Raw genomic sequence first — 21,810 nt, 5'->3', positions numbered from 1 at the left:
CCAGCCTGACCTACAACAGGGCAGTCACACAGGCCCAATAACTAGTGTTCAATGTCTTTTATTACAGAAGGTATAGTGAAAATGATGGGCCATCCTCCCTGGGGTAGGGGGTAGGGGGTCAGTCCCTCCGAAGGTTCTTGAGCCGCTCCTCGAGGTCTGCATCTGCATCAACTAGGGCAGAGGCTGCAGCCTCTGCTTTCTTCCCATTGGCGGCCACGCTGAGCGAGCCTCCAGTGGATGGGAGGTCTGCAGAGAGTGGGAGTTAGGAAGAGAGCCTCTGCAGAAAGGAATAATGCTGGGAGAGGAAGGGTTGGGCTGGGGCGTGGGTGGGACAGCCCACGGTTTGAGCACTCACTTGATAGCTCATCTGTCAGGCTCAAGCCTAGCTCATCCAGCACCTGGGCTACAACGGCATCACTAGGTAAGAAAACACAACTCTGAGGGTCAAGTACACGAAGGCCAGGCATCCATCCCCACCCCCCGACCCGGTGTCTCCAAACCTCTCCTCTTCATCGTCCTCATCACCCATGGCATCGTCGATGGCGTCGTTCATCATCTCCTCCTTCATGTCCATGATCTCCGCCTGGCGCTCAAACTCCATCATGATCTTCTGGATCTGGGGCAGTTTCAGCTGGAAGTGGGAGGAGGGTGAGTCTGGTCCCTGAGGTTAGCCGGGGTAGGGAGGGGAATCGGGAGAGGCGCACCTGTCTGTTCATGGTGCCCATGGCCTTGGTGACGCCCTTCATGGCTTGCGCCATTGAGTTGTTAGACTTGAGTGTCTGGATCTTGAGGGACACAGCTTGGATGTTGGCTCGCATCAACACAAACTTACGCACGTACCGCCGCGTGCGTACCAGGTCTTTTGCCATGATGCGCACGGCATCCTGAGGAGTGAACAGAGGTGGCAGGGAGTGAGCCTTGGGAGTATAACTCACTCCCATCTCACCATTCCCGCTGAGGCTTTCAGAGTCTGTGTGCTAAACCTAGTGGCCACTTCTCCCTCGTGCCCTAATGCCTCTTGGGCCACCACTGCATAGACTCCTCTGTAAGCTTCTCATTTCTCTGATCAGAAGTCCTTTTTCCTCCATGTCTAAAGTCAACAGCCATTCCTGAATTCCTATCCTGGCCAAAGAACATCTCTCCCTCTACCTCACACATGCCCACACCTCAGCTTCTAAATCCTGAAGTACTTAACATATCTAATGCTCAGCTTGTGACTTCCTACCAACCCAAACCTCTTTCTTGCCTTGCCTGTCCCAGGAACGGGCACCTCTCAAATCTAGCTGCTCAGGCCAAAACTTATCACCCATCAGAGGCTTAGCTCCCTCCTAGTTCAGGGTGTGTCCGTATCTTTTCTCACTGGCCTCCGGGGCCTCCTGATCACGTCTCTTTTTTTTTTTTTTTAAATTTAATTTTGTTGTGAGGAGGAGGTAATTAGGAGAGTTTTGTTTTTTAAGAGGAGGTATTGGGGATTGAGCCCAGGACGTCATGCACACATTAAGCATGTGCTCTTGAGCTATACCCTTCCCCCGACCTCATCTCTTGAAATAAATCCTTTGACTCAGTTTAGCTCCCACTGTGGTCCACAATTCCCAGGAGCCTGGCCTACACCCACCCCTCTGAGCTCACCTACCACTCTCTTTATCTAACATTATTGTTGCTCCATCTGTTTGATAAACTTGACGATTGGATCTTTACAAGCTCACTCTCTTAACTACTTGAGGTTTGCCTCTATTAACTCCTCAGAGGCAGACTTTTAGGACCCTGAAACTAGGGAAGCCCTGCTCACCCTTCACTCCATTTTCCTAGAAGCACCTACCTGTTGTTTTTTTGTCTGTCCTTTTTGCCACAGTCAGTGTCTGACCAAGCAACAGCACCTAGCCCTGTGTCCCAGCCCCTGCCCAACTGAGCTCACCATCTGGCCCTGCTTGGCCATTTTCTTGATGTCTGCGATGATTTTCTTCTCCTGGGTCTCTAGCTTCTGCCGCTCACGATCCAGCTCTCGCATGGCGCGGTTCAGGGCACGCTGGTTCTGCCGCAGCAGCTCTTCTGGTGTCTTCCGGCGCCCAAACAACAGGTCCATGGCCACGGGAGCCCACTGGTGTGCTGGAGACAAGTGTGAAGCCTAGATGCAGGGTGGCGTGGGGCGTAGGGAGGCAAAGAGGCAGAGCTGGGGTCACACTGGAACATGGGGTAGCCCCGGGGACATGAGTGGGGACAAGACTTGAAAGTCATCCACAAGGTACCCGCCCCAGCCCCTCCTTCATTACAGTGCCCCGACGGAGGTTCAAGGCTTCAGCCTCCGTCTCCAGACCCTAGGATGAAGCCCTGGAGCCTCCGGGGAACCAAGACTGGAGGTGGATATGTGTGGATACACTAGGTCATTTGGAACCCTGAGCACCAACAACAGGGAAGTTAAGAGGGTCCTGACAGAAGCGCAGGCTCGGTGGAGGCCCCGAGTACCAAAACTAGGGTGGGTGTGGGGGCTCTGAAGCTGACAGCGAGTGGGTAGATTCGGATTGGAGGTTCTGAATGCTGAGGGACTCTGGGTGCGGAAAATATGGCTGGGGGTGGTGGGGACCCCTGTACTGTGGACGGGATTATACGTGTTGGACGCCTTGCTCTCCCAGGGAAGCCTGGGGGGGGACAGCTGGGGGCCCTGAGCACCGCAGGCAGGACGGCGTAGGGGACCTAGATGATGAGGCAGAGTCCTAGGAAGGGGCGAGGCCCTCATACGCCACCGCCCACACACCCACCCGGGACCCGCGCCCGGGCAGAGGCTACTCACCGGAGCTGGGACAGGGACTCGCTTCCGTTTCCGGGTCACGCTCCGCTCCTCTCGGATCTCTGGAGCGCCCACCAACGACAGCCCCTCGGCTCGGTCGCCTCGGCCGTCGCCGCCGTTTCCGGATTACAGGACCTGACGTCACACGCCCCGCCTGGAATGCTGGGAGGGGACAAGAGCGCGCGTGCGCACACGCCCAGGACAGGCCGACACCCATGCGCATGCGCATCAGCTTCCGTTTCACTGCCATAGGCTCCGCGTTCCACAGGTTCAGTTCCCGCCTGTAGGAGTTACGTCTGGCGTTCCGATCCCCGCGGAGCTGATGCACCTTCGGTCTAGCCACCCACGAGGTTCCGCATCCCACCACGTCGCCCACTGTAGGGCCCAGCTCATCTAAGGGACCCCGGCCTCCAATGCTTTTGGACCCCAGGCACCTGGCAGCACCAGGCAGGGTTTTACTCCACTGGCCCCCTCACGGTAGAAGGGGGGCAGGGCAGGAGTTGGTGCGGGCTTTCCACTATGCTGCCTCACTGGGCAAGAAGTCACTGGTTACTGGATCCTGCCCCTCCCTTGTCCCAGGGTGGGATTCATCCCACTCAGCCTGTCACCACTCCTGGGGCTGCCCTAGGCACTGGGCAGCCTGCTGAGGGGTGCCCCAATACCACACGTGACCAAAGAACTCCCATCACTCTTGCTGCAGCAGCCCTGGTGGACATCACCTGCTCCTCCCACCCCACAAAAGGAAGAGGCAGAAGCCATGCAGTAACATTCCCCTTTAATAGCCTGGTGGGACCTCCAGTGGTGTAGGGGTGGGGTGCTGGGTCCCCAGCCACCCAGTCCCCTTGGCCACCCACCCCAGAGCCCAGAGTAGGAGGGCTGGATAGCACCCAGCGGGGGGCTAGACAAGCCAATTCATTTCCCATCGCTGAGCGGGTCGGGGGAGGCAGCGCCGACCGTAATCACATGGTGGTTAAAAAAAAAAAATAACTAGGAGCGGGTGGCAGGGAGGGGTGGCAGGCCAGGGCATGGGATTTCCCCACTGACCGCCCCATGCCCCCCACCTGTGGCCCCCAATAAATATTTGCAGGGGATGCCAGGGCTGATGGCCCTGGCAGGGGCAGGTCTGCGCCAACCCTATTTCAGGCAGCGCTCGAAGTAGGTGGAGCCGATATAGCCACCCCGCATGGAGCGCTGCACATTCTGCTCAAACAGCCTCCGGTTGTTCTGCAGGACCTCGGCGGCCTCCTTGTTCAGTGGGTCTTCAGGGTTGGGCTCCTGTGGCCAGTATGGGTGGGGGTCAACAAACCCAAGGGGAAGAGGGCCAACCTCCACCCCTCCTCAGCCCCCTACCCCTACTCACCAAGAAGAGATACTGCAGGCCATAAATTATGGAGTTTATCGTAAGGACTGGCTTCCAATCCTCTCTGTGGGCAGAGAGCATCATGGTCAGGGGCTGGTAAGTGGGCCGTCACCACAGGCCCTGTTGGGACCAGGCAGGTCGGGCCCAGGGCACAGGATAGTGTAGATGTGAGAGGCTAGGGGAAGGGTGCAGAGAACAGGCCAGGGAGAAAGCCAAGGTCAAACCACCAAAAAGAAAATGTGGCGATGAAGAGACAGAGGGACACAGACCACAAGTGGGATAGAAGGGACAGAGACTGGTGCAGTACAAGGCCATGAGGGGAGCTGGGCAGGCAGGATTAGGGGAGCAGTGGAGGGCTCATTAATGCCCTCACCTGAGGATGTTGAGGCAGACGTTGCCCTCGAGGTCAATGTTGGGGTGATAAACCATCGTCTCACACTTCACCTTGGGGGGGTCATGCGGGTAACCCTGGCCCACCTGGCTCCAGGAAAAGAGAGGGGAGGTGGATAGGTGTCCAGGCAGTGCCTGGCTGAGGCCTCAGCTGTTGCTTCCTCAGCCCCAGGAGCCACCGCTGCCCACCTGGGACTTACCTTAAAACTGAACACAAACTTCCCACTCTTATAGAAACCCTGTGAGGGAAGAGAAGAGGAGTTAGGACCCTTTCCTACAGGCGAACCAGGTATCCCTACTTCAGGTGGGACCACCTGCTTGTGCCTGGGAGTCCAGTTGAGTGTGCCCTCACCTCATCAGGACAGATAACCAGCTTGAAGTTGAGGAGGTCGTCTGGATCTGAGAAGCTGATGTCACAAGTCTTGGGCAGATTCAGCTCGTTTATGTCTGGGTTTGCACAGCAGAAAAGGGAAACAAAGAAATGAAAAGGGAGAGAGGAGGGTGCTCAGGGCAGGTGCAGGTGCCAGGAGAGCCCCTACTGCTTCCTCCAGGACCCTCAGGGCTCTTTCCTGGGCTATGGGCCACATCTCCAACCCTCTCCTTACTCCTTCTGCTCCCCAGTCTCCAGGCAGGCTTCTCTGGATTTACAGTACACCCTCAATGTGCATCTTCAACTCTGGGCCCAGGGTAAGCTCCAACTCTTCTGAATCCACAGCCCTAAGTCCCATAACCCAACAGCTGGGACCCCCCCGACCAATTCCCCAATGTCCCTACTCCCATGTGGCCCCCAGGAGCCTCTGACAACCCCAAACCCAGGATCCCTGGCCATAGCCTCCACTATCTAGTGGAGACCCACCTGTCTGCCCAAACTCAAGGACCCTGTCCCCACCACATACCCTAAATAAATCATCCCCCAACCAAACCCTGGTCCCCACTGTCCATCTACTATTCTCTCTGCCTGTCATCCCAAACCCAGGTTCCCATCTGACCCTCAGATCTGTAAGTCTCCAGCTCTCCTACCCTATACTACTCTGATTATAAGATTATCAGCATCTCCAGCATGATGGTCTAAACCCAACCTTACTCTTACTTCTAATCTCTGGTACACACTGTCGTTCCCTCCTTCTCCTGTCACCCCGAAACCCAAATTGCCATGTGACCCCCCGAATCCCAGGCCCCGGAACCTACTTCACCTTCTCTGACTCTCAGATTCCCAGTGACCCCAGCATTAATACGCTGAATCTTCTCCCACGTCAACCCCCCCATCGCCAGCCCCCATTAGCCCTATATCCTGTGCCTGTCACCCAGGTTCCTGTCTGACCTCCTGACTCTTGAGAGTCCCCGGTAACCCCTCCTCCACCGCCTGACCCTCAGATTCTTGGTCCCTAATTTCAGACGCCTGGCTTTTCAAATACCCTCCTCGGTCCCCCCCATCTCTGACCGTCCACTGACTGTATTACCAGTCCTGATCCCCCAATACCCAAGCCCTGATTTCCGACCTCTCACATCCGCGGCCCCCCATTTCTGACATCTCTGACCCCTGGCGACCGCATTACCCCACACCTGACTTCTACATCACCCCAACCCAGGCGCTGATCTCCGACCCCCCACCCCATCTGCCGACCCCCTACCCTTCTGAATCCGCAGCTGTGCCGCCGACGCCTTCTTGCTGCTGCCCTTGGTGCCGCCCGCCGACTCCTCCTCCTTCTTCTGCTGCTTCAGCGAGAACAGCTTGATCATCCTGCCGCCGCCGCCGCTGCCGCCGCTGCGGGGCCCGGGACCCCGACCACCCGGCCCCCCGCCGCCGCCCGCGCCGCCTCCGCCACTCGGACCCGCCGCCGCGGCCTCCTCGGCTGCTGCCGCCGCCCGCCCGGCCTGCCGCGCCGCTCCGCTCCGCGCCCACCGCGCGGCCCGCGTCGGCTCCCGTAGTCCGGCTCCGGCCTGGCCCGGCGCCTCGGGCTCGCTCGGCGGCGCTCGGGCCCACTCGGCTGTTCTCGGGCCCGCTCGGCCCCGCCCCCACCCGCCGCTCCTTCCTCCCACTGGCCCGCTCCGGTCTCAGGCTTAGCTGAGGTTGCCGACGCGGGGTCCTTAGGCCGCGCTGCTGGCCCGCTCACTCGCACCCTCCGCGAGGGGGGTGCGGTTCGAGGTGGAAAGGGGAGGCGGGGGCCGCGGTGATGGCGGCCCTGTATTGGAGGACGGTGGGCTTCCGCGGTAACAGCAGCTTCGGCGGGGAGGTCCGCAACGGCCTCGGGCGCCCCACCACTTCGGGTATTTCCGCCGCCTGCCCGCTTCGGCTCTTCCCGCCCGGCCTGCGGTGTGCGCCTGCGCAGCCGCCGCCGCCCTGTGTAGCGCCCCGTTGGGACTTGGGGATCGGGCTCCTTCGGCTCGGCTCGGGTATTTCCGTTAGTGCGGGCCGTCCCGCGGTCACTTCCGGGGACGCCTTGGGGTCTTGGGAAGGGGCGGTGCCGCCGCCATCTTTAAGTGGGGCAGATGTGGTCGCTTTACTTGCGGGTTCAGCCATTCCCACTTGCAAGCGTGCAGACGGCGTCGGAAGTGGGACAGACGAGATAGTTGCCCCCGGAGGTCACAGAATGAGGCTGGGTGATCGTTGCGGGCCAGAGCCTGGGCAAGGGCAAGGGCGTGGGCCAGAGCCTGGACAAGGCCAGGGGTGTTGCCCAGAGGGTGCGGGGTGCAGCACATCCCATCGCAAACCCAAAGAACCCGCTCGCGGAGACTCTGGTTGAGGTAAACTAACAAATAAAACATGCATTGTACCGGAGAGTGGTAAGCACTGTGGAGGTTTATACGGGCTGACAGTTGGAGGACGGAATGTGGGGCGGCGCCGCTCTCGGCGCGAGTCGTAAGTTCCAGCGGAGGCGTCCTACGACCTTCGCCTTCTGCGCCAACGGTGTGGGCGGGCCAGCCTCCGCTCCAATCAGAGCTCAGCCTGCCTCGCCGGGCTGGAGGAAGCGGTGTCGAGCGGGTCTGCGACTTCTGTCTGTCAGGCGGTTAGCGGCGTTCTGACGGCGGTTCCCGGCTAGGGGCCCGGCTCTGCCCTTCAGCTCAACCCCGTCCGAGTGAGGCTCCTGCCCATGTCCCATCCCGTCACTGGGGCAACGTGCCACCAGGGAAGATCGCCTGGAGCACTGTGGGAGTAGTCCCGGCAGCCCAGCCTGGCCTGCGGTGGGGGCGGGCAGGCGCGTCCTTGGCTTTCTCTTGGCGAACGACCCCGGCCCCATCCTCATCCCGGAGAGTCGTCTCCAACTCTTGGGGTTTTGGTTTGACGTCCATCCCGGCCCCAGCCTCCTCGGAGGCCTTGCGTGGGTACCCTCGGCGTCCTTGGCCCCGTGGACTGAGCCCAGCCGTGTCTGTACAGCTGTCGCCCCTTTTGGCCCTTCCGTTCTCCATCCACCATCCCAGGCGCCCCCTTTAGCCCTCTACTCGTCCTAGCTATACACTCCCTTGAGAGCTGAGTGCTGGAGAGGCGCCGAGGTGAGGATTAATACCCAGAGCTGATATGATTGCAACCATCCCAGGGGGTCTCACGCTTCAGACATGGTTGATCCTGGGACCCACAGAGCCCCTTCAGACTTAATTTCTCTCTTCCTCTATCCCTTCCTCTCCATTCTTCTCACCTGCTCTGCTCTTGCTGCTGCTGCTGTTGATGATTCTTTTTTGTATAGGACGTCTCCACATGAGAGTTGATGACCATTCTGCAGTTTTCAGCCAAAGCCTCCGGTGGTTTCTGTTGCCCAGTCTGATTCATGTGTGCATTCTCGGGCCAGTTGCTGAGGCCCTTTAATTAAGGTCCCATCTAGGGATGTGATATTCACTGCCTGGAAAGGTGACACTGGAGTAACCAAAGCTAGACTTGTGTGATATCTGATCTTGTGGCTTCCCCGCCATCTGGTGGGGAAGACTTGAGCATGCAACAAAGTGCTGGGCAGAGGGGGCCATGGTGTCCAGACCAGGAAGGAGGCAATAGCCTAACTGGGGCAGGATTGGAAGTGGTGCAGCTAAGCTGTATATTCCTTGTCACTCTCATGGCAACCCAAGTGGCAGAGAGGCACAGGTGGCTTGGGTGGCAAGGGTGCCTGTAGCCCCTGGGCCTGCAGCCTCTTAGGAGGCAGCACAGGGTTCAGCATGTGCAAAGGCCTGAGGGAAGCTGGGGCCAGTACCTTGGAGAGACTAGGCAGAACGTGCTGGGCGAGTTGTGAGGGTGGAAGTGCATCTCAGGGTGGTAGAGTAGCCTCTGGGAGTGGGAAGAAAGGGTCTGCTTTGGGAATGAGGGACCAGGAGGTGGCAGGGAGTGGAGGTTGAGTGCTGTGGGCATCCAGGCTGGAGATGGATGGCTGGGATCAGAATGGAGCTCAGGGGTGAAGAGAATTGGATAGATTTGGGAGAGAACAGTATGGGCTCAGGTACAGACAGTCCAGGGACAGGGTGGCTGGGCACTGTTGTAGCTTTCTTGGATGACCAGTGCTTGGGTATTCCTCCCATGGCTCTGGCCAGGTGGGGCCGAGTGGTCATCTGTCCAAGCCCTCAGCGCTGCTCACAGTATGGTAACAGTTGGGTTTTCAACCTGCAGCCACATAACTAGAGTGCAGAGGTGTCCCAGGCCATCTGCAGAAAGGAGCTCTCATGGGCAGCTTTCACATAGCTGTTCATGGTTATTTCTTTTCGGCTGGTCTGGCAGGTAGGTCCATGGACTTCTCACAGCTTCTGGTGTGGGGCCCTGGCTGAATGTCTCCATGTTTTTCATGTTTGTCCTGATTTTTCCTGTGTGGAGTATCATGTTTTTAAGTAGCTCTATCTGCACAGATTTCCCTTCATGTTCTTCACAACATGAAGGTGATCAAAGATGACAGCTTTCTTGTTCTTTTTGTTTGTGATTATAAAAATCACACAATCTTGTAGAAAGTCCACATTACAGGATTTATAAAGTTCTGGCAACATTCCTCCAACCGGAGACCACTAGCTGACTCAGTGTTCATTCATGTGTCTTCCTTGATGCAATACTCCCAGCCTCTCCCCACCTTCCTCTCCCTTCTGATTTTACCTATCCCAGACCAGGTTTCTTAGAATCCCCTTTGTGGTCAGAGAGAAGAGTGAGTGCTGTCAAAGGGCCCAGGGGACCTCCGGCCCTCCCCTGCCCTGGATTGTGCCACACAGGCGTGCCCCTGCAGGAGGAAGTGCTGGCTTTGCCAGAGACAGTGGAGGCCAGAGTGGCTCTGGTCCTGGATGGGACTAGGCCGGCAGGGAGGTGGAGAGAGGAAAGGAGTAGGGAGGGGAGGAAGGGGAGGAAGGGGGCTGAGGCAGGGAGCATACCTTCCCTAGCATGATGGGTGGAAGCCCCTGACTCAGGCTGGCTTGTCTTTCCCTGATCCAGGGCCAGTCTTGTGGAGGTCAAGGTGACTTACAGTGGCCAGGGAAGGTCCAGCTGCACTTCTGGAAGAAGCTTGGACACACAGGCCTGGAAAGGCTGTTCCTGGAACTGTCTAGGACAAGGGCAGCCTGACATCTGCCTAAAGTGGGGTTTAAGTCCCAAGCCAGACCCTGCTGCATGAAGACCCCCTCTTTGGAACTGCTTCTTACCCCTTGTCTCTGGCACTAACAGCACCCACTGGTTGGGTGGGGGGCTGTGTCAAGAGCCTGAGCAATGGGATGGAAGAGGAAGATAGGGCAAAAGAAGCAATGGCATAGGAAAAGGCTGGAGGATTCTAGAGATACCTGCCCTCGAGTCTGCAGGATAGTGAACATGCACTGGCAGCGTCTGTCGGTTTTTATGTAAGCTGCTGCCAGCTGTTTCCTGACTTGCTATGGAATGTACTCCTGATGAAGACCTCCCAGTGTGCGGGGCCAGGGAGGGGCGAGAACGGCCCACAATGGGAACGATCACTAGAGGGCTGTGGAACTGGCCCTGAGCCTGCAGCCAATTTTGGTTCACAGACTGGATGCCGTCCCATCCTAAGCTCCCCCCACCCCCATCACCTGCGGGTAGTAAACATGTGGGAATGGGGGAAAGCCCCACAAGAATATGAATTCCCAGATACAACCTTGAAGCTTTTACACCTAAGAAATGCCTTCCTAGGTTTAAAATTTCATGAACACATCCTCAGGCTGGCTCCAGCCTGCTGGGCACCAGTTTGATAATTCTGCTGTGCCTGATGACCGCCAGCTGGGGAAAGCTGTGCCAGCCCAGGTCCTCCCCTGGCAGTCGCCTTGGCCAGCGGAGATATGGGTCAAAAGCAACATGGACAAACAGCACAGGAGTCCCTGTGCAAGGGTGGCACCCCAAGACCTGGGCAGGCGCTGCCCGAGGGGCCACCACTGCAGGGGGCCATGGCTGTTACTGGAACTGTGTGGTTGCAGAGGAAGTGGTGGATGGGTGAGGTAGGCAGAAAGGAAACCACGCGGACAGGGAGGCACCGACTGGGTGAAGATCCAGACGCAGATTCTGCGTGCTGTTTATTGAGCACCTACTGGTCGCCAGGCCCTAAGAGGATGGGCTGGTACCCATGCCATCGCAGGCCTCACAACAAACCTGTGAGGTAGGTATTCTGCACCCAGGCTCCTGCACAGAGGACCAAGGTGAAGGCAGAGAGTGGGTGCAGCCGGCACTGGCTTTACTCCGCGCTGTGGACACGCTGGTGCTGGATGAGCTTGGTGCTCTGGTGGAAGCGGCGGCCACAGTCCTGGCAAGCGAAGGGCTTCTCGCGCCTGTGGGTGCGCAGGTGCTGTGTAAGCGTGGGCCTCTGGCGGAAGGCCTTGCCGCACTCAGGGCAGGCGTAGGGCCGCTCGCCCGTGTGGATGCGCCGGTGTTGTGTGAGATTGGCGTGCTGCCGGAAGCTCTGGCCACACTCCGGGCAGGCGAAGGGCCGCTCGCCCGTATGGATGCGCTGGTGCTCGGTGAGCCTGGAGACCTGCGTGAAGCCTAGGCCGCACTCGTTGCAGTGGTAGGGCTTCTCGCCTGTGTGCGTCCTCTGGTGGCGGGTGAGCTTCAGACGCTGGCTGAAGCGCTGGCCGCACTCCGGGCAGGCGAAGGGCTTCTCGCCTGTGTGGACGCGCAGGTGCTGCGTGAGCGTGGGCCGCTGGCGGAAGGCCTTGCCGCATTCGGCGCAGGTGAAGGGCCGCTCGCCTGTGTGGATGCGCCGGTGCTGCGTGAGGTTGGAGCGCTGCCGGAAGCTCTGGCCGCACTCGGCACAGGCGAAGGGGCGCTCGCTGCTGTGTACGCGCCGGTGCTGCAGCAGCACTGAACGGCGGCCGAAGCGCTCGCCGCACTCCACGCAGCCGAAGGACTTGTTGCCAGTGTGCACCGCCTGGTGCTCCAGCAGCACGGCACGCCGAGCGAAGCTCTCACGGCACTCGCTGCACGGGAAGGGGCCTGGGGGCTCAGGTGCGCCTGGAGGCGCGGGAGGTGTCGCGCCGGGGCCTGGGGGGTCGCCGTGGATGCGTTGGTGCTGCAGCAGGTTGGAGCGCTGCCGGAAGCTCTGGCCGCACTCGGAGCAGTGGAAGGGCTGCTCGCCCGTGTGCACGCGCCGGTGCTCCTCCAGGCGCGCGCTGCGAACGAAGCCCTGGCCGCAGTCGCCACACACGAACGGCCGCTCCTCGGTGTGAGTAAGCTGGTGGCGCAGCAAGTGCGAGCTCCGGCTGAAGCTGCGGCCGCACTCGCCGCACACGAACGGCCGCTCTCCCGTGTGTATCTTCTGGTGCCTCAGCAGGTTGCTGCGTTGGCTGAACACCTTCCCGCACACGTCGCAACGGCCACCTCGCACGGCTCCACCGCCTGTGCTGGGGCGACCCCGACCCCGGCTCCGGCCCCTGGGGGCGCGCCAGCGAGCAGTGGCCAGCCCCGGGCCCACGCCCTGGCAGGCGTCATTGGTGAGGCCCTGCTCAGCTACTGGGCCGCTAGGGAGCACAAGCGCTTGTGAGAAGCCACCTTCGCGGGAGGGCGATTCGAGTCGGCCCCTGAGGCTGGCTACGCCGAGGTCCCAGGGGATGTGGAGGTGGGGGCTCACAGTGCCCGGGCCAACAGAAACACTGTCCATCTGGAGTGTAAATCCTGCATTGCACAAGGAGACCCCTCACTCATGATGGAACCCACTTGTCCCCGGACCCACTCCAGCCCTGGGGAAAGGGTATCAAGTAGAGCAACCTGAATCTGACCAAGGAGGCGGGACAGACGTGGTGCTGCTGGGGCGGGGATTCTATCCAGGCAGGCTTTCCTAAGGAGGTGACAACTAGACAGAACCTTGCCGGAGGTGGAAGACTGAAAAGCTGGGGACGACCTCTGTAGATCTGACTTGGGTTTGCAAAACTGCCTTTCTGGAAGGGCAAAAGTGGGGCAGGTGGCCACTGCACTGTCTAGGTGGTGATGGTTGCCACAAATGCAGAGGAGTGGGTTGGTCTGAGGGAGGCTGAAAAAGTGGAGCCAACAGGAAGGGAATGAGGGACGGGAGGGAGGCAGGGGATACAGGCGCCAGGACTTTTGCCTGTGGTGCCTTGCCTGAGATGCCCACGGGGCGTCTGAGGGACCGACACCATGTGCAGGCTGTGTGGCACAGAATTTAGGGGCCCAGTCTTCAGAGAAATGTGAACGTGGGTGCCATGGCATGTACATGGCACATGGAGCCCTGGGCCTGCCTGTGATCAAAGAGGGGTGGGTGTCTGGAGGAAAGGAGCAGGTCTCAGCCATGCTGTAAGCAGGCCATCATCCGAGGCTGGGTGAGGGAGGAGGTGCGGGCGGAGGCAACAGACAAGGAGGAAGCCCCGAAGAAGTTAAACCAGGGAGACTGAGATAGCAGCAAGGGCTTCCGTAGGTGACAGAAAACGCGTATGCTGTCAAAGAAAACTCAGACAAATTATACTGCATCAGAGGCAATCATTTGTGCTCAGCAAAAACAACCTTGGAGTCAAAAAATGAATGACAAACTGAGAAACTCTCCAGAGGCAAAGGGCCAGTTAACAAAAGTAAACGGCGCCCACCAATCAACAAGAAAAACCAACGACCTGACAAAGGACAGGAAGAGGAAATGTAACTGAGGCTTAAATCCCTTAAAATACGCCCAGTCCCCTCCTAATAAGAAAACCGCGTCTTAGAGCCGTACTCCAGGAACCTAGGCATCTGTGTGCATTGCTGGTGAGCATAAACAGAAGCCAGGGTGGCAAAATACATCAAAATGACAAATTTCCCACAATCTGATCCAGCAATTTCACTTCTAGGTACTTCTCTGACAGTTGTGTTTCCCCCGTGGGAAATGACCTGTGTAGGTGGTTTCTCGCTTCTCACTGAAAAATGACCCAAAGGAATGTCAGTAGGAGTCTGGGCGGATAAACAGGGGTGCCCCTAGTGACCATACCCAGGCTCTACGCCGCTGTCCAGAGAGGGCGCTGGCTGCCATGTGTTGAGGTGGGAAGATGCCCGGAAAATGTCAGGTGTGGAACAGGTGAAGATTAAGTATGGATTTATGTTTTAAAGACCGGAAACGAGTATACGTCTGAATTTGTGTTTGTTTTTCTATACACAGAACCCTTCTGGAAGGACACACCGAAAACTGGTGATGCGAGCTGTTGGGAAGCAGGACTGTGTGACACCAGCAGGGGAGGGGCATTCCACTGTGTACTCCCTTGTGCCTTTTAAATTTCCTAACATGTAGATGTATGAGCTATTCAAAATGTTCTCATGATTGGGTGGGAGGGTACAGCTTAGAGGCAGAGTAAGTGTTTAGCATGCACGAGGTCCTGGGTTCAATCCCCAGTACCTCCATTAAATTAATAAAGTTGATTACCACCCCTTCCCCTAAAAAAAGGCCTGAAAAAACATTCTCAATGAAAACACTGGGTGCACAGAGGACGCTGAGTTGAGGGCAAGGGGAGACGCCTACAGACCTGATGGTCCAAGGGATGAATCTACATCCCTGAGACAAGGACCTTATGAGAAAGGAACGAGCTCAGACCCTAACTAATAATTAACAAGACACACAGCACGTGGGGAATTCTGGGTAACAATGGTATCTATTTGAATTTGTTTCATCCTGAAACAACATTAAAAACCACAATAAAGGTTTTGTTTTGTGTTTCTTCAAGGCATAAAGTCCACAAAGATGAAGAGAAGAGGAAACAAACAAAACCCCGACATTTTCTGCTCAGGAAAGCAAGTGGGAAATGGTAACTGTGGAGCAGACTGGAGAAGGTGAATATGAGCTAGCAGTGGAGAAAACTGACAAAAGTCAACTTGTTTTACCCCAGAGGCTGGACAAGCTTAGGAGCTGAAGGTACCAGGTCCCTCGGGCCATGCAGGTGAAGCGGCAGGGTCCCTGCACAGAGCTGCCCTGGACTACGTCTGCACAGAATTCTGAGAAGGCTGTGGGCCCTGCTGCAACCCTGATCCTGGAGCCCTTCTCCCATCCTGGCAAAAGGCTGGGTTGAGGGTGGGAAGCTGCACTGAGGAAGTCGTGGGAGTAAGGGAGGTCACACTGGGTGCTGAGATGCCAGCCTCTCTCCTGGGATGCTGAAAAGAGGCTCGAAGTGCCTTCTGGGAACACTCAGAGGAAGGAACTGAAGATAATCCCAGCAAGGCTGACTCAAGGCAGCCCAGCCAGACTGCCCAATGAATCCTCCAGTAGCATCCACTCATGCACCCCCACCCTCTCATGTCCCCTAAGAGGTAGGTCTCCCCCATGTCCCTCCCTGCCCTGGTTAGTTGTCCTGGCCACTATGGCCCTCCTCCACCTGCTCAGAGCTGCCAAATTTGTGGTCCCCTGTCTTACACATAAGCAGACAACTTGGAGGAGTCAGAGACCATACTGGGAGAAGAAAGCTTAAAAAACAAGTTATTGTCATCCTCAGAAAAATAAGGAAAGACATTATAGCTATAAGTAACAACAGAAGGTCGTTATAAAAATGAACATTCAGGGAATAAAAACACTCCTGGAAAGGAAAACTATCATAGTAGGTAAGAAAATCTCAAATGAATGTCTGGAAGATGTAACTGAAGAAATTTTCTGGAAAACAGAGCAGAAAGAAAGGGATGGGGTATCACAACAAAGAGAACATTTGAAGACCTGTCCAAGAGGCCAATAACCAAGTAACAGGCATTCCAGAAATAAGAGAATGAAACAACAGAGGAGAAGGAAATCAAAGAAACAATTCAAGCCCATTTCCCACAACTGAAAAATGGAATTTCAGACTGAAAGGGCTCACCAACAGTGGTGATAAAAAAAGGTTTGAGACTGAGTTAATAATAAAAAAAAAATGCTTCAGCCAAAATTCAATGCAACGTGGAGCATTAGACAAATTGTTCCTGCTACGTAACATATCTGAGAACAACCTCGTGCACCAAAGTTGACAGGAAGCTCTGGCAGGACAAGGGAGGGAACCAAGAAAGGAGGGTCCAGGGAACAGAGGAAGGGGAGGCTGTCTGGGTGACAGCAGATGGGGTGGTGTGGGAGGTGGATCACAGAGGGTCCCGGACAAAGCCTGACCCCTACGCTGTGTCAGGGTCCCTCTGCCTGCCCACCCTGTTCACTAACCTGCTGTTCTTGCCAGACCCCAACCCATCTACCCTGGCACCCATCAGTTGGATACCAGCCTGGAATCCGGGGGCCACCCAAGACAGCAGCACTGGGAGAGGATGGGGGCTTGGGGAACACAAGTCCTGCTCTCAGAGTTTTCACTGGTGGGAGCAGCAGCTGGAGGGGGCATGAGGTGAGTGGAGGGCTTGGCTTTTGAGGGCAGAAGATGCTAAAACAGGTTGAATGGGGCAGGGGATACCCAGGGGATAGAGGAGCTCACAGGCCACTTGAACAGGGCCAGGAGTGGGATGGACAGATGTGCTGCTGCCCATGCAGAGGGCCCTGTGTTACTCACCTGGGGAGAAGATGCTCCCAGCTTCCTCCTGCCACAGGGCCCCAGGGTGCTCCCTCCACAGGGGGCCCTCAGGCCCAGTCTCACTATGGGGAGAGGCCGGGTCCAGCGACATCCCACAGCCCTGCAACCACAGTGGTCACTGCACGTCTGTCTGGCTAGGCCCAGGGAGGAGCCTACCCAACCTCCACCCACTGAGGCTCCCAGCGCAGGGATGGGGCGTGGCTTGTGCTGGGCTCACCTGGGCCTCCTCAGGTAGGAGCGTGGAAGTGGCCTCCTGGGGGTTGGCTAGAGGCCCAGAATCCAGAAGCTCTGGAGAGGAAGGGTGGGGGGTCAGGTGGCCCAAGGGTGTCCCCTGCCCTGCTGCCCTCCTCAGTGGTGTGCCAAGTGCTGGGGTCCAGGTGGGGTGAGACCTGGGTGTAGACATGGGGCCAGGCACGGCAGGGAGGCTCTAAGGGCTGACACGGGAATGGCGGAGACTGTGGGTGGTCATGTCTGGCACCTGCCTGGGAGGCACACGAGAGAGGGACAGGCCCCTAGCACTTTGGGTCCTCCCCCAGCTGTGCCCACCCATACTCCAGCCTGCTGTCTGCTCCCCAGCAACTAGCTAATGTCCCCGGGGAGTGAACCCCACATGCCTCCCACATACAGAAACCCCAACAGCCAGCTCCGTGTCAACAGAGGACATGGAAGGATAGTCAGGCTTGGTGTGCAAGGGATAATGGTGTCCACTGGATGGGAGGGATGTAGGGTCCACTGATGCATGGGAACAGTTCCATCTGGCAGGTGACCGGCCCAGTGGGCTTCAGCCAAGATCCCCTGGTCCATCCACTAAGGCCCTGGGCCATGCCCACCTTGCCTGTCCTTACCTGGGTCCTCTGTAACCTCAGGCTCCTCTTTCATCCGAAGGCCCAGTGGCGACTCCTGTGTGGCCCCAGGGGGCATCTCAAGACCAGGTTCCGGAGTCTGAGGCTTGGTTTGATGGAGAGGCTGGAAGTCGGAGGGCTCCATCTTCTCTGATAGCACCTCCTGGCCCTGCACCTGGACTGTGACCTGGGGAGATGCCCCACCACCATCAGGAGCTCATGCAGAGATTTGGGCTGTATGCAAGCGTGGGGTCCATGGGCATACAGTCGATCTCGGGTCCCCAGGGGTGCTGACTCACTGGGTCTTCCAAGGACCCACGTCCACCAGGGACTGAGCCAGGAGTTGAAGGGGCCACCTATAGTTGCTCTCCTGCTGCCGACAACCAAGGCTGCCTGGTGCCCTCCTTCCCTCCTCACCCTGCTTCCCATGTCTGTGACTCCAGGTGATGTAGCAGTGGGCCAGTGATGCTGGCCTTGGAACCCTGTCTACCCTGACTGCTATGGTGAGCCCTTCCAAACCACAAGGGACCAATGTCTGGCTGGGTTCAGCACCCCCCAGCACAAGGCAGAGATGGATTCTGTTTCAGCTCAGGACCACTGACTCACCCATCTCCGGGGCCCTCCTGGCTCCCGGCGCAGCCCCTCGACCAGGGCAGCAGCCTCTTCAGGACTGCTTGGCCGCTGTCCCCGCACGCGGGCCTGGATCTCAGGCGGCAGCGCGCCCAGGAACTGCTCCAGCACCAGCAGCTCCAGCATCTGCTCCTTGGAGTGCACCTCGGGCCGCAGCCACTGGTGGCACAGCTCCCGTAGCCGGGCCAGGGCCTCTCTGGGACCCACTGCCTCCTCATAGTGGAAGTGCCGGAAACGCAGTCGAGCGGCCTCGGGGCCAGGATCCCACGGGGCGCCTTCACCCTCCTCCTCAGAGTCCTCCAGCTTCACCATGACAGGCCCCTCATCTTCTGGGGGTGTGTGGCCTGGGGAGCCCAGTGCTGCGGGCCTCATTGGAAAGACCAGGCCGGGGCTCTGAGGCTAGTGTCCACCCCTGGGGGAGGAATGGGATGAGGCTGCCGCGATGAGGACAGACAGTGGTGGCAGTGCTTATTGAGTGCCTATTGTATGCTGTGCTGTTCAGTCCTGAGACCTGCCCCGAGTGGAAGGCGGGTGAGGAAACTGAGGCACAGAGAGGGGGTCACACCAAGGACCTGTGGGACTGAGAAGCCCTTCAGGAGCCACCTGTGTCCCTGGCCTCTTTAGCTGGGCCTCTGCAGAGTCTCTGGTAGCCCCTGCTTCTTAGGCCCAGAAGACACCTCCTCTCTCCCCTAAATCCCACCTTTCTTCTACATGCACCACCTAATCCTGCCCTGCACCCTCTCCCTAACGGGTGAATGACACCTACACCACCACTACCGCTGCTGCCCCCAACGCCAGTCCAGCACTGCACCACCCGGCCTCTCACCAAGTCTCCTACCCTTCTGCTCCCAGCTCGGTTCCACAGGGCAGCCTCCCTCTACCTGCCCCACCCCACACCTGTGCAACGTCACCTGTGTGGCCCAGCCCCTAGACAGCATCCTCCCCCCATTCAGTCCCATTCTCTGAGCCCAACTTATCACAACATGCAATGCCCCATTATCTCCTCCATCTCCTGACTTAGGTGGAGCTAATAGGTAATGGGGGAGTTCCCAGGGGGAGGTACAAAGACCCCAAGAGACCACTGGACCCGGAGCCTGCAAGCAAAGTCACAGATTCTGATTCAGCCTATTGGCCATTTAACCTTGGCATGTCGCCAAGAGCCTCCGTGAATCACTATTTCTTCATCTGCAAAAGTAGGCAAGCCCTGCCCCCACCCTACTCCTGCAGCAGGAGGTAAGGTGCGAGCTTTGTGAAGAAGTCTGTTTATTAAGGGGGTGCATTCGACTTCGAGGGCCGCCTGATCCCGTGAGTCTAACCTTCGCTCCTCAAGGTTTCAAGTCAACTTGAAACCCTGGGAGAAAGTTGGGCCTCCCGTAAGCCGGCCAGCCCTGTGAGGTTTCCTAAACTACATTTACCAGAAGTCTTGGCAGGCACCTTCTGCTTTAGGGAACCGGGCAGGTCCGGGTGCCGCCATGGCAACGGGGGCGGGGCTGCCAGACTGTCGCCGTGGCAACGCGCAGTAATTGACGAGCCTCGCGCGACAGCGCTGGGCCGGTCCACGGGGAGAGCCCAGGCCCCTGCCCCGCGCTCCCGGCCCCACTGGGCCGCCGCCCCGGTCCCGCCCGAACGTTCCCGGTTGACGGGCCCCCGCCCTCACCTCCGCGCTCAGCGGGCCGGTCCGCGCTTCTGAGCATGCGCACTCGCCGATTCCCCCTCCCTGGCCGGACTAAGTCTCCCAGAATGCTCCACGCACCAGCCTGAGCGCCGCCTTGCCCTCCCCCCAAACTCCGCTGCTTCCCGGGGCAGTGTCGTTCGCAACGCTCAGGTCACACTCCGGGCCGCGTCTTCCCGCGCTCCCGTCCTCACGTCCAGGCGTCCAGGCGTCCAGGCGCCCGTCGACGCGCGCTAGCTTCTCAGGGGGCAATGGGCGGCAGCACCCTCTCCCTAACCGCGCATGTCCCCCATCACGTCTCCCTCAATTCTCTACGGGGCTTTCGAGGATTAGCAGGACTCTGCACCAATCACTGCCCTCGTCACGACACCGTCAGCCCCCCCCATCTCCATGGCAACCGCCTGCGGAGCCTGGGCCACCTCGTCTACCGCCCTCGGGACAGCAGGAGAGCCTCGCCCCCTTTTGCCCTGATAGAGGGGCTCGGCCCAGTCCTTTCCGGGGGGTGTGGTCGGTCCCCCTTCCGCGCTTGCGCGGGGCGGCGACGCTCCTTTGTGCTCGCGAGCGGTAGGCGGGCCCAGACATCTCCATGGTTACCGGTGGGCCGAGCCGTTGGTTTCCAGAGCAACCCTGGGTACCCACTAGTGTCTGAAAGAGGATGGGAACGGTGGGTTGAGGGCAGAGATGCCGAGCGAGAGGCAGTGAGGAGAGACAGACGCAGAGACTCGGGGGTAGGGGGTGCTGCGAGGAGAGACAGTAAACGTAAGTGAACAGACATAGCGACGGAGACACGGGCAGGACAGAAAGACATCGGAGAGGGATTCTACTCTCAGAGAGCTAGACAGTGATGAGAAGACAGAGGGTCAGAGTCAGGTCTGGGCAGACGTGTGGCAGAACAGTTAGCAAGACGGAGAGATATCAGGGCGGGATGGAGAGGAAGGGAGAGACAAAGAGGGAGAATAGATTTACAGCGACAAGATGTGAAGATCGAGATTCAAGGGACAGACAAGGATCAGGAGTACATAAGCAAGAGGAAGAAAGGGACAGAAATTAGAGTCACAGTAAAATGGATCGAGAGTTTTCAAAGGCTCAGAGAAGGGTGATAGACAGCAAGAAGAGAGACAGATAGAGCTGGAGGGACACTTGAGGAAAACTTGTCCAAAACTTGCCAATAAGACAAAAAAGATGACTGGAAGACTTCTATGAGTTCCCTAGCACGTCCTCTACCAAGCCTTTTTCAGGTCATCTGATTCCCTAAGCGAAGCAACTCTTTTTCACTTAACTGCTTTTGATCAGAGTCCAGATACTGTGACGTTGGATGCTAACTTGTAAAAGGCTGATAGGTTGTAAGTGCTTTCTGTCCAGTAGAAAAATGTACCCCAAGGTTTTTACCACCCTGTAGGACACTAAGCAGGACACTAAGATGCCTTAGCCTGTCCACTGCCCTATAGGGCACTAATAATCCGACTTTGCTCTTTTATATCAGTGTTCGTTCTTTCTTTCAGCATCTCTGTTGTTCCTCCTCTCTTACCTTCCCGGAACCACCTATATCATCCTGTCACTTCCCACTGGTGGTGAATAAATCACGTGCTCACTCAGTTTGTTTCCAGCTGTTTTGAAATTTTTATTTTGACAGTCTGAAGAAATCTGGTTCTCCAGAATGGAGGACAGACATGGAAAAAGAGGAAACAGTGAGACAGAGCCAAGAAGGGAAGGAGGTAGGATGACGGACAGAAAGAGACTGAAAGTAGATGGCGGGTGAGACTGGAGAGTGAAATAAATCGGCGAGAAAGCCAGCCTTGGAGAGAGACGTCCTGGGGCACCCCCTCCTGGACTCTGCGCTCTGCGGGCTGGCCGCCGAACTACATTCCCCGGCAGGCTCCGGGGCGACCAGGCGGGGCCCCTAGCCAGCCGTCGGGGGCGGGGCCCCTAGCCAGCCGTCGGGGGCGGGGCCCACGCGGCCTCCTCCAATCCCGGTCGTCGCTCGGCGACATTCCGCCTCCGCCGACAAGATGAAGGCTGGGCTCGGCCGCCGCCCGCAAGCGTCGCGTGAGGCAGGAGATACGGACAGCCTGCGGCCCCGCCGGCCTAGTTGAGGCAGCCGGCCCGTGTCGCGGTCCGGAGGTGAGGGCGCCAGGCCGCGCGGGGGCCTGGGCTTGGGGGTTGGTAGGGGCCGAGGCGTCTGCTCCTTCGGTGCCGATGGGGGTAAGAGAACCGATGCGCACGAAGGGCCAATCGGAGCCTT

General features: G+C 58.1%; 3 protein-coding genes and 1 long non-coding RNA gene across 8 annotated transcripts; 1 reads left to right on the top strand and 3 right to left on the bottom strand.

Moving 5' to 3' along the window:
- Positions 1–42: 42 nt before the first annotated feature.
- CHMP2A (charged multivesicular body protein 2A) lies at positions 43–3,116 on the bottom strand. 3 transcript variants are annotated; one of them, XM_010962031.3, is made up of 6 exons: positions 2,789–3,116; positions 1,916–2,106; positions 705–884; positions 501–631; positions 356–417; positions 43–277 (listed from the first exon to the last, which is right to left on the bottom strand). In XM_010962031.3, exons 1-6 carry the CDS (start codon positions 3,033–3,035, stop codon positions 168–170), a joined length of 921 nt encoding a protein of 306 aa, XP_010960333.2. In that variant the 5' UTR covers positions 3,036–3,116; the 3' UTR covers positions 43–167. The 3 variants fall into 3 exon arrangements, with proteins under 3 accessions (XP_010960333.2, XP_010960332.2, XP_010960334.1); XM_010962030.3 differs by having other exon boundaries at positions 43–246; positions 2,789–3,099; XM_010962032.3 differs by having other exon boundaries at positions 43–246; positions 1,916–2,125; positions 2,789–2,927.
- Positions 3,117–3,543: 427 nt separating this feature from the next.
- UBE2M (ubiquitin conjugating enzyme E2 M) lies at positions 3,544–7,437 on the bottom strand. Its single transcript, XM_010962033.2, has 6 exons — positions 6,167–7,437; positions 4,888–4,982; positions 4,736–4,774; positions 4,519–4,622; positions 4,146–4,209; positions 3,544–4,060 (listed from the first exon to the last, which is right to left on the bottom strand). Exons 1-6 carry the CDS (start codon positions 6,273–6,275, stop codon positions 3,920–3,922), a joined length of 552 nt encoding a protein of 183 aa, XP_010960335.1. The 5' UTR covers positions 6,276–7,437; the 3' UTR covers positions 3,544–3,919.
- A 3,531-nt stretch (positions 7,438–10,968) lies between these two features.
- On the bottom strand, positions 10,969–19,900 carry MZF1 (myeloid zinc finger 1). 3 transcript variants are annotated; one of them, XM_010962034.3, is made up of 6 exons: positions 19,554–19,900; positions 17,873–18,407; positions 17,270–17,453; positions 16,642–16,712; positions 16,404–16,524; positions 10,969–12,597 (listed from the first exon to the last, which is right to left on the bottom strand). In XM_010962034.3, the coding sequence occupies exons 2-6, from the start codon at positions 18,266–18,268 to the stop codon at positions 11,162–11,164; spliced, it is 2,208 nt and encodes a 735-aa protein (XP_010960336.2). In that variant the 5' UTR covers positions 18,269–18,407; positions 19,554–19,900; the 3' UTR covers positions 10,969–11,161. The 3 variants fall into 3 exon arrangements, with proteins under 3 accessions (XP_010960336.2, XP_010960337.2, XP_074226969.1); XM_010962035.3 differs by having other exon boundaries at positions 17,873–18,308; XM_074370868.1 differs by having other exon boundaries at positions 17,873–18,308; positions 19,650–19,900.
- LOC123618812 (uncharacterized) lies at positions 12,582–15,808 on the top strand. Its single transcript, XR_006727292.2, has 2 exons — positions 12,582–14,193; positions 14,622–15,808. It is a non-coding gene; the product is annotated as an uncharacterized LOC123618812 (long non-coding RNA).
- Positions 19,901–21,810: the final 1,910 nt, after the last annotated feature.

This window comes from Camelus bactrianus, chromosome 9 (genome assembly GCF_048773025.1).
Source record: "Camelus bactrianus isolate YW-2024 breed Bactrian camel chromosome 9, ASM4877302v1, whole genome shotgun sequence".
In the NCBI taxonomy this organism is placed as follows: Eukaryota; Metazoa; Chordata; class Mammalia; order Artiodactyla; family Camelidae; genus Camelus; species Camelus bactrianus.
This window is presented reverse-complemented; position numbering and strand designations above follow the sequence as displayed.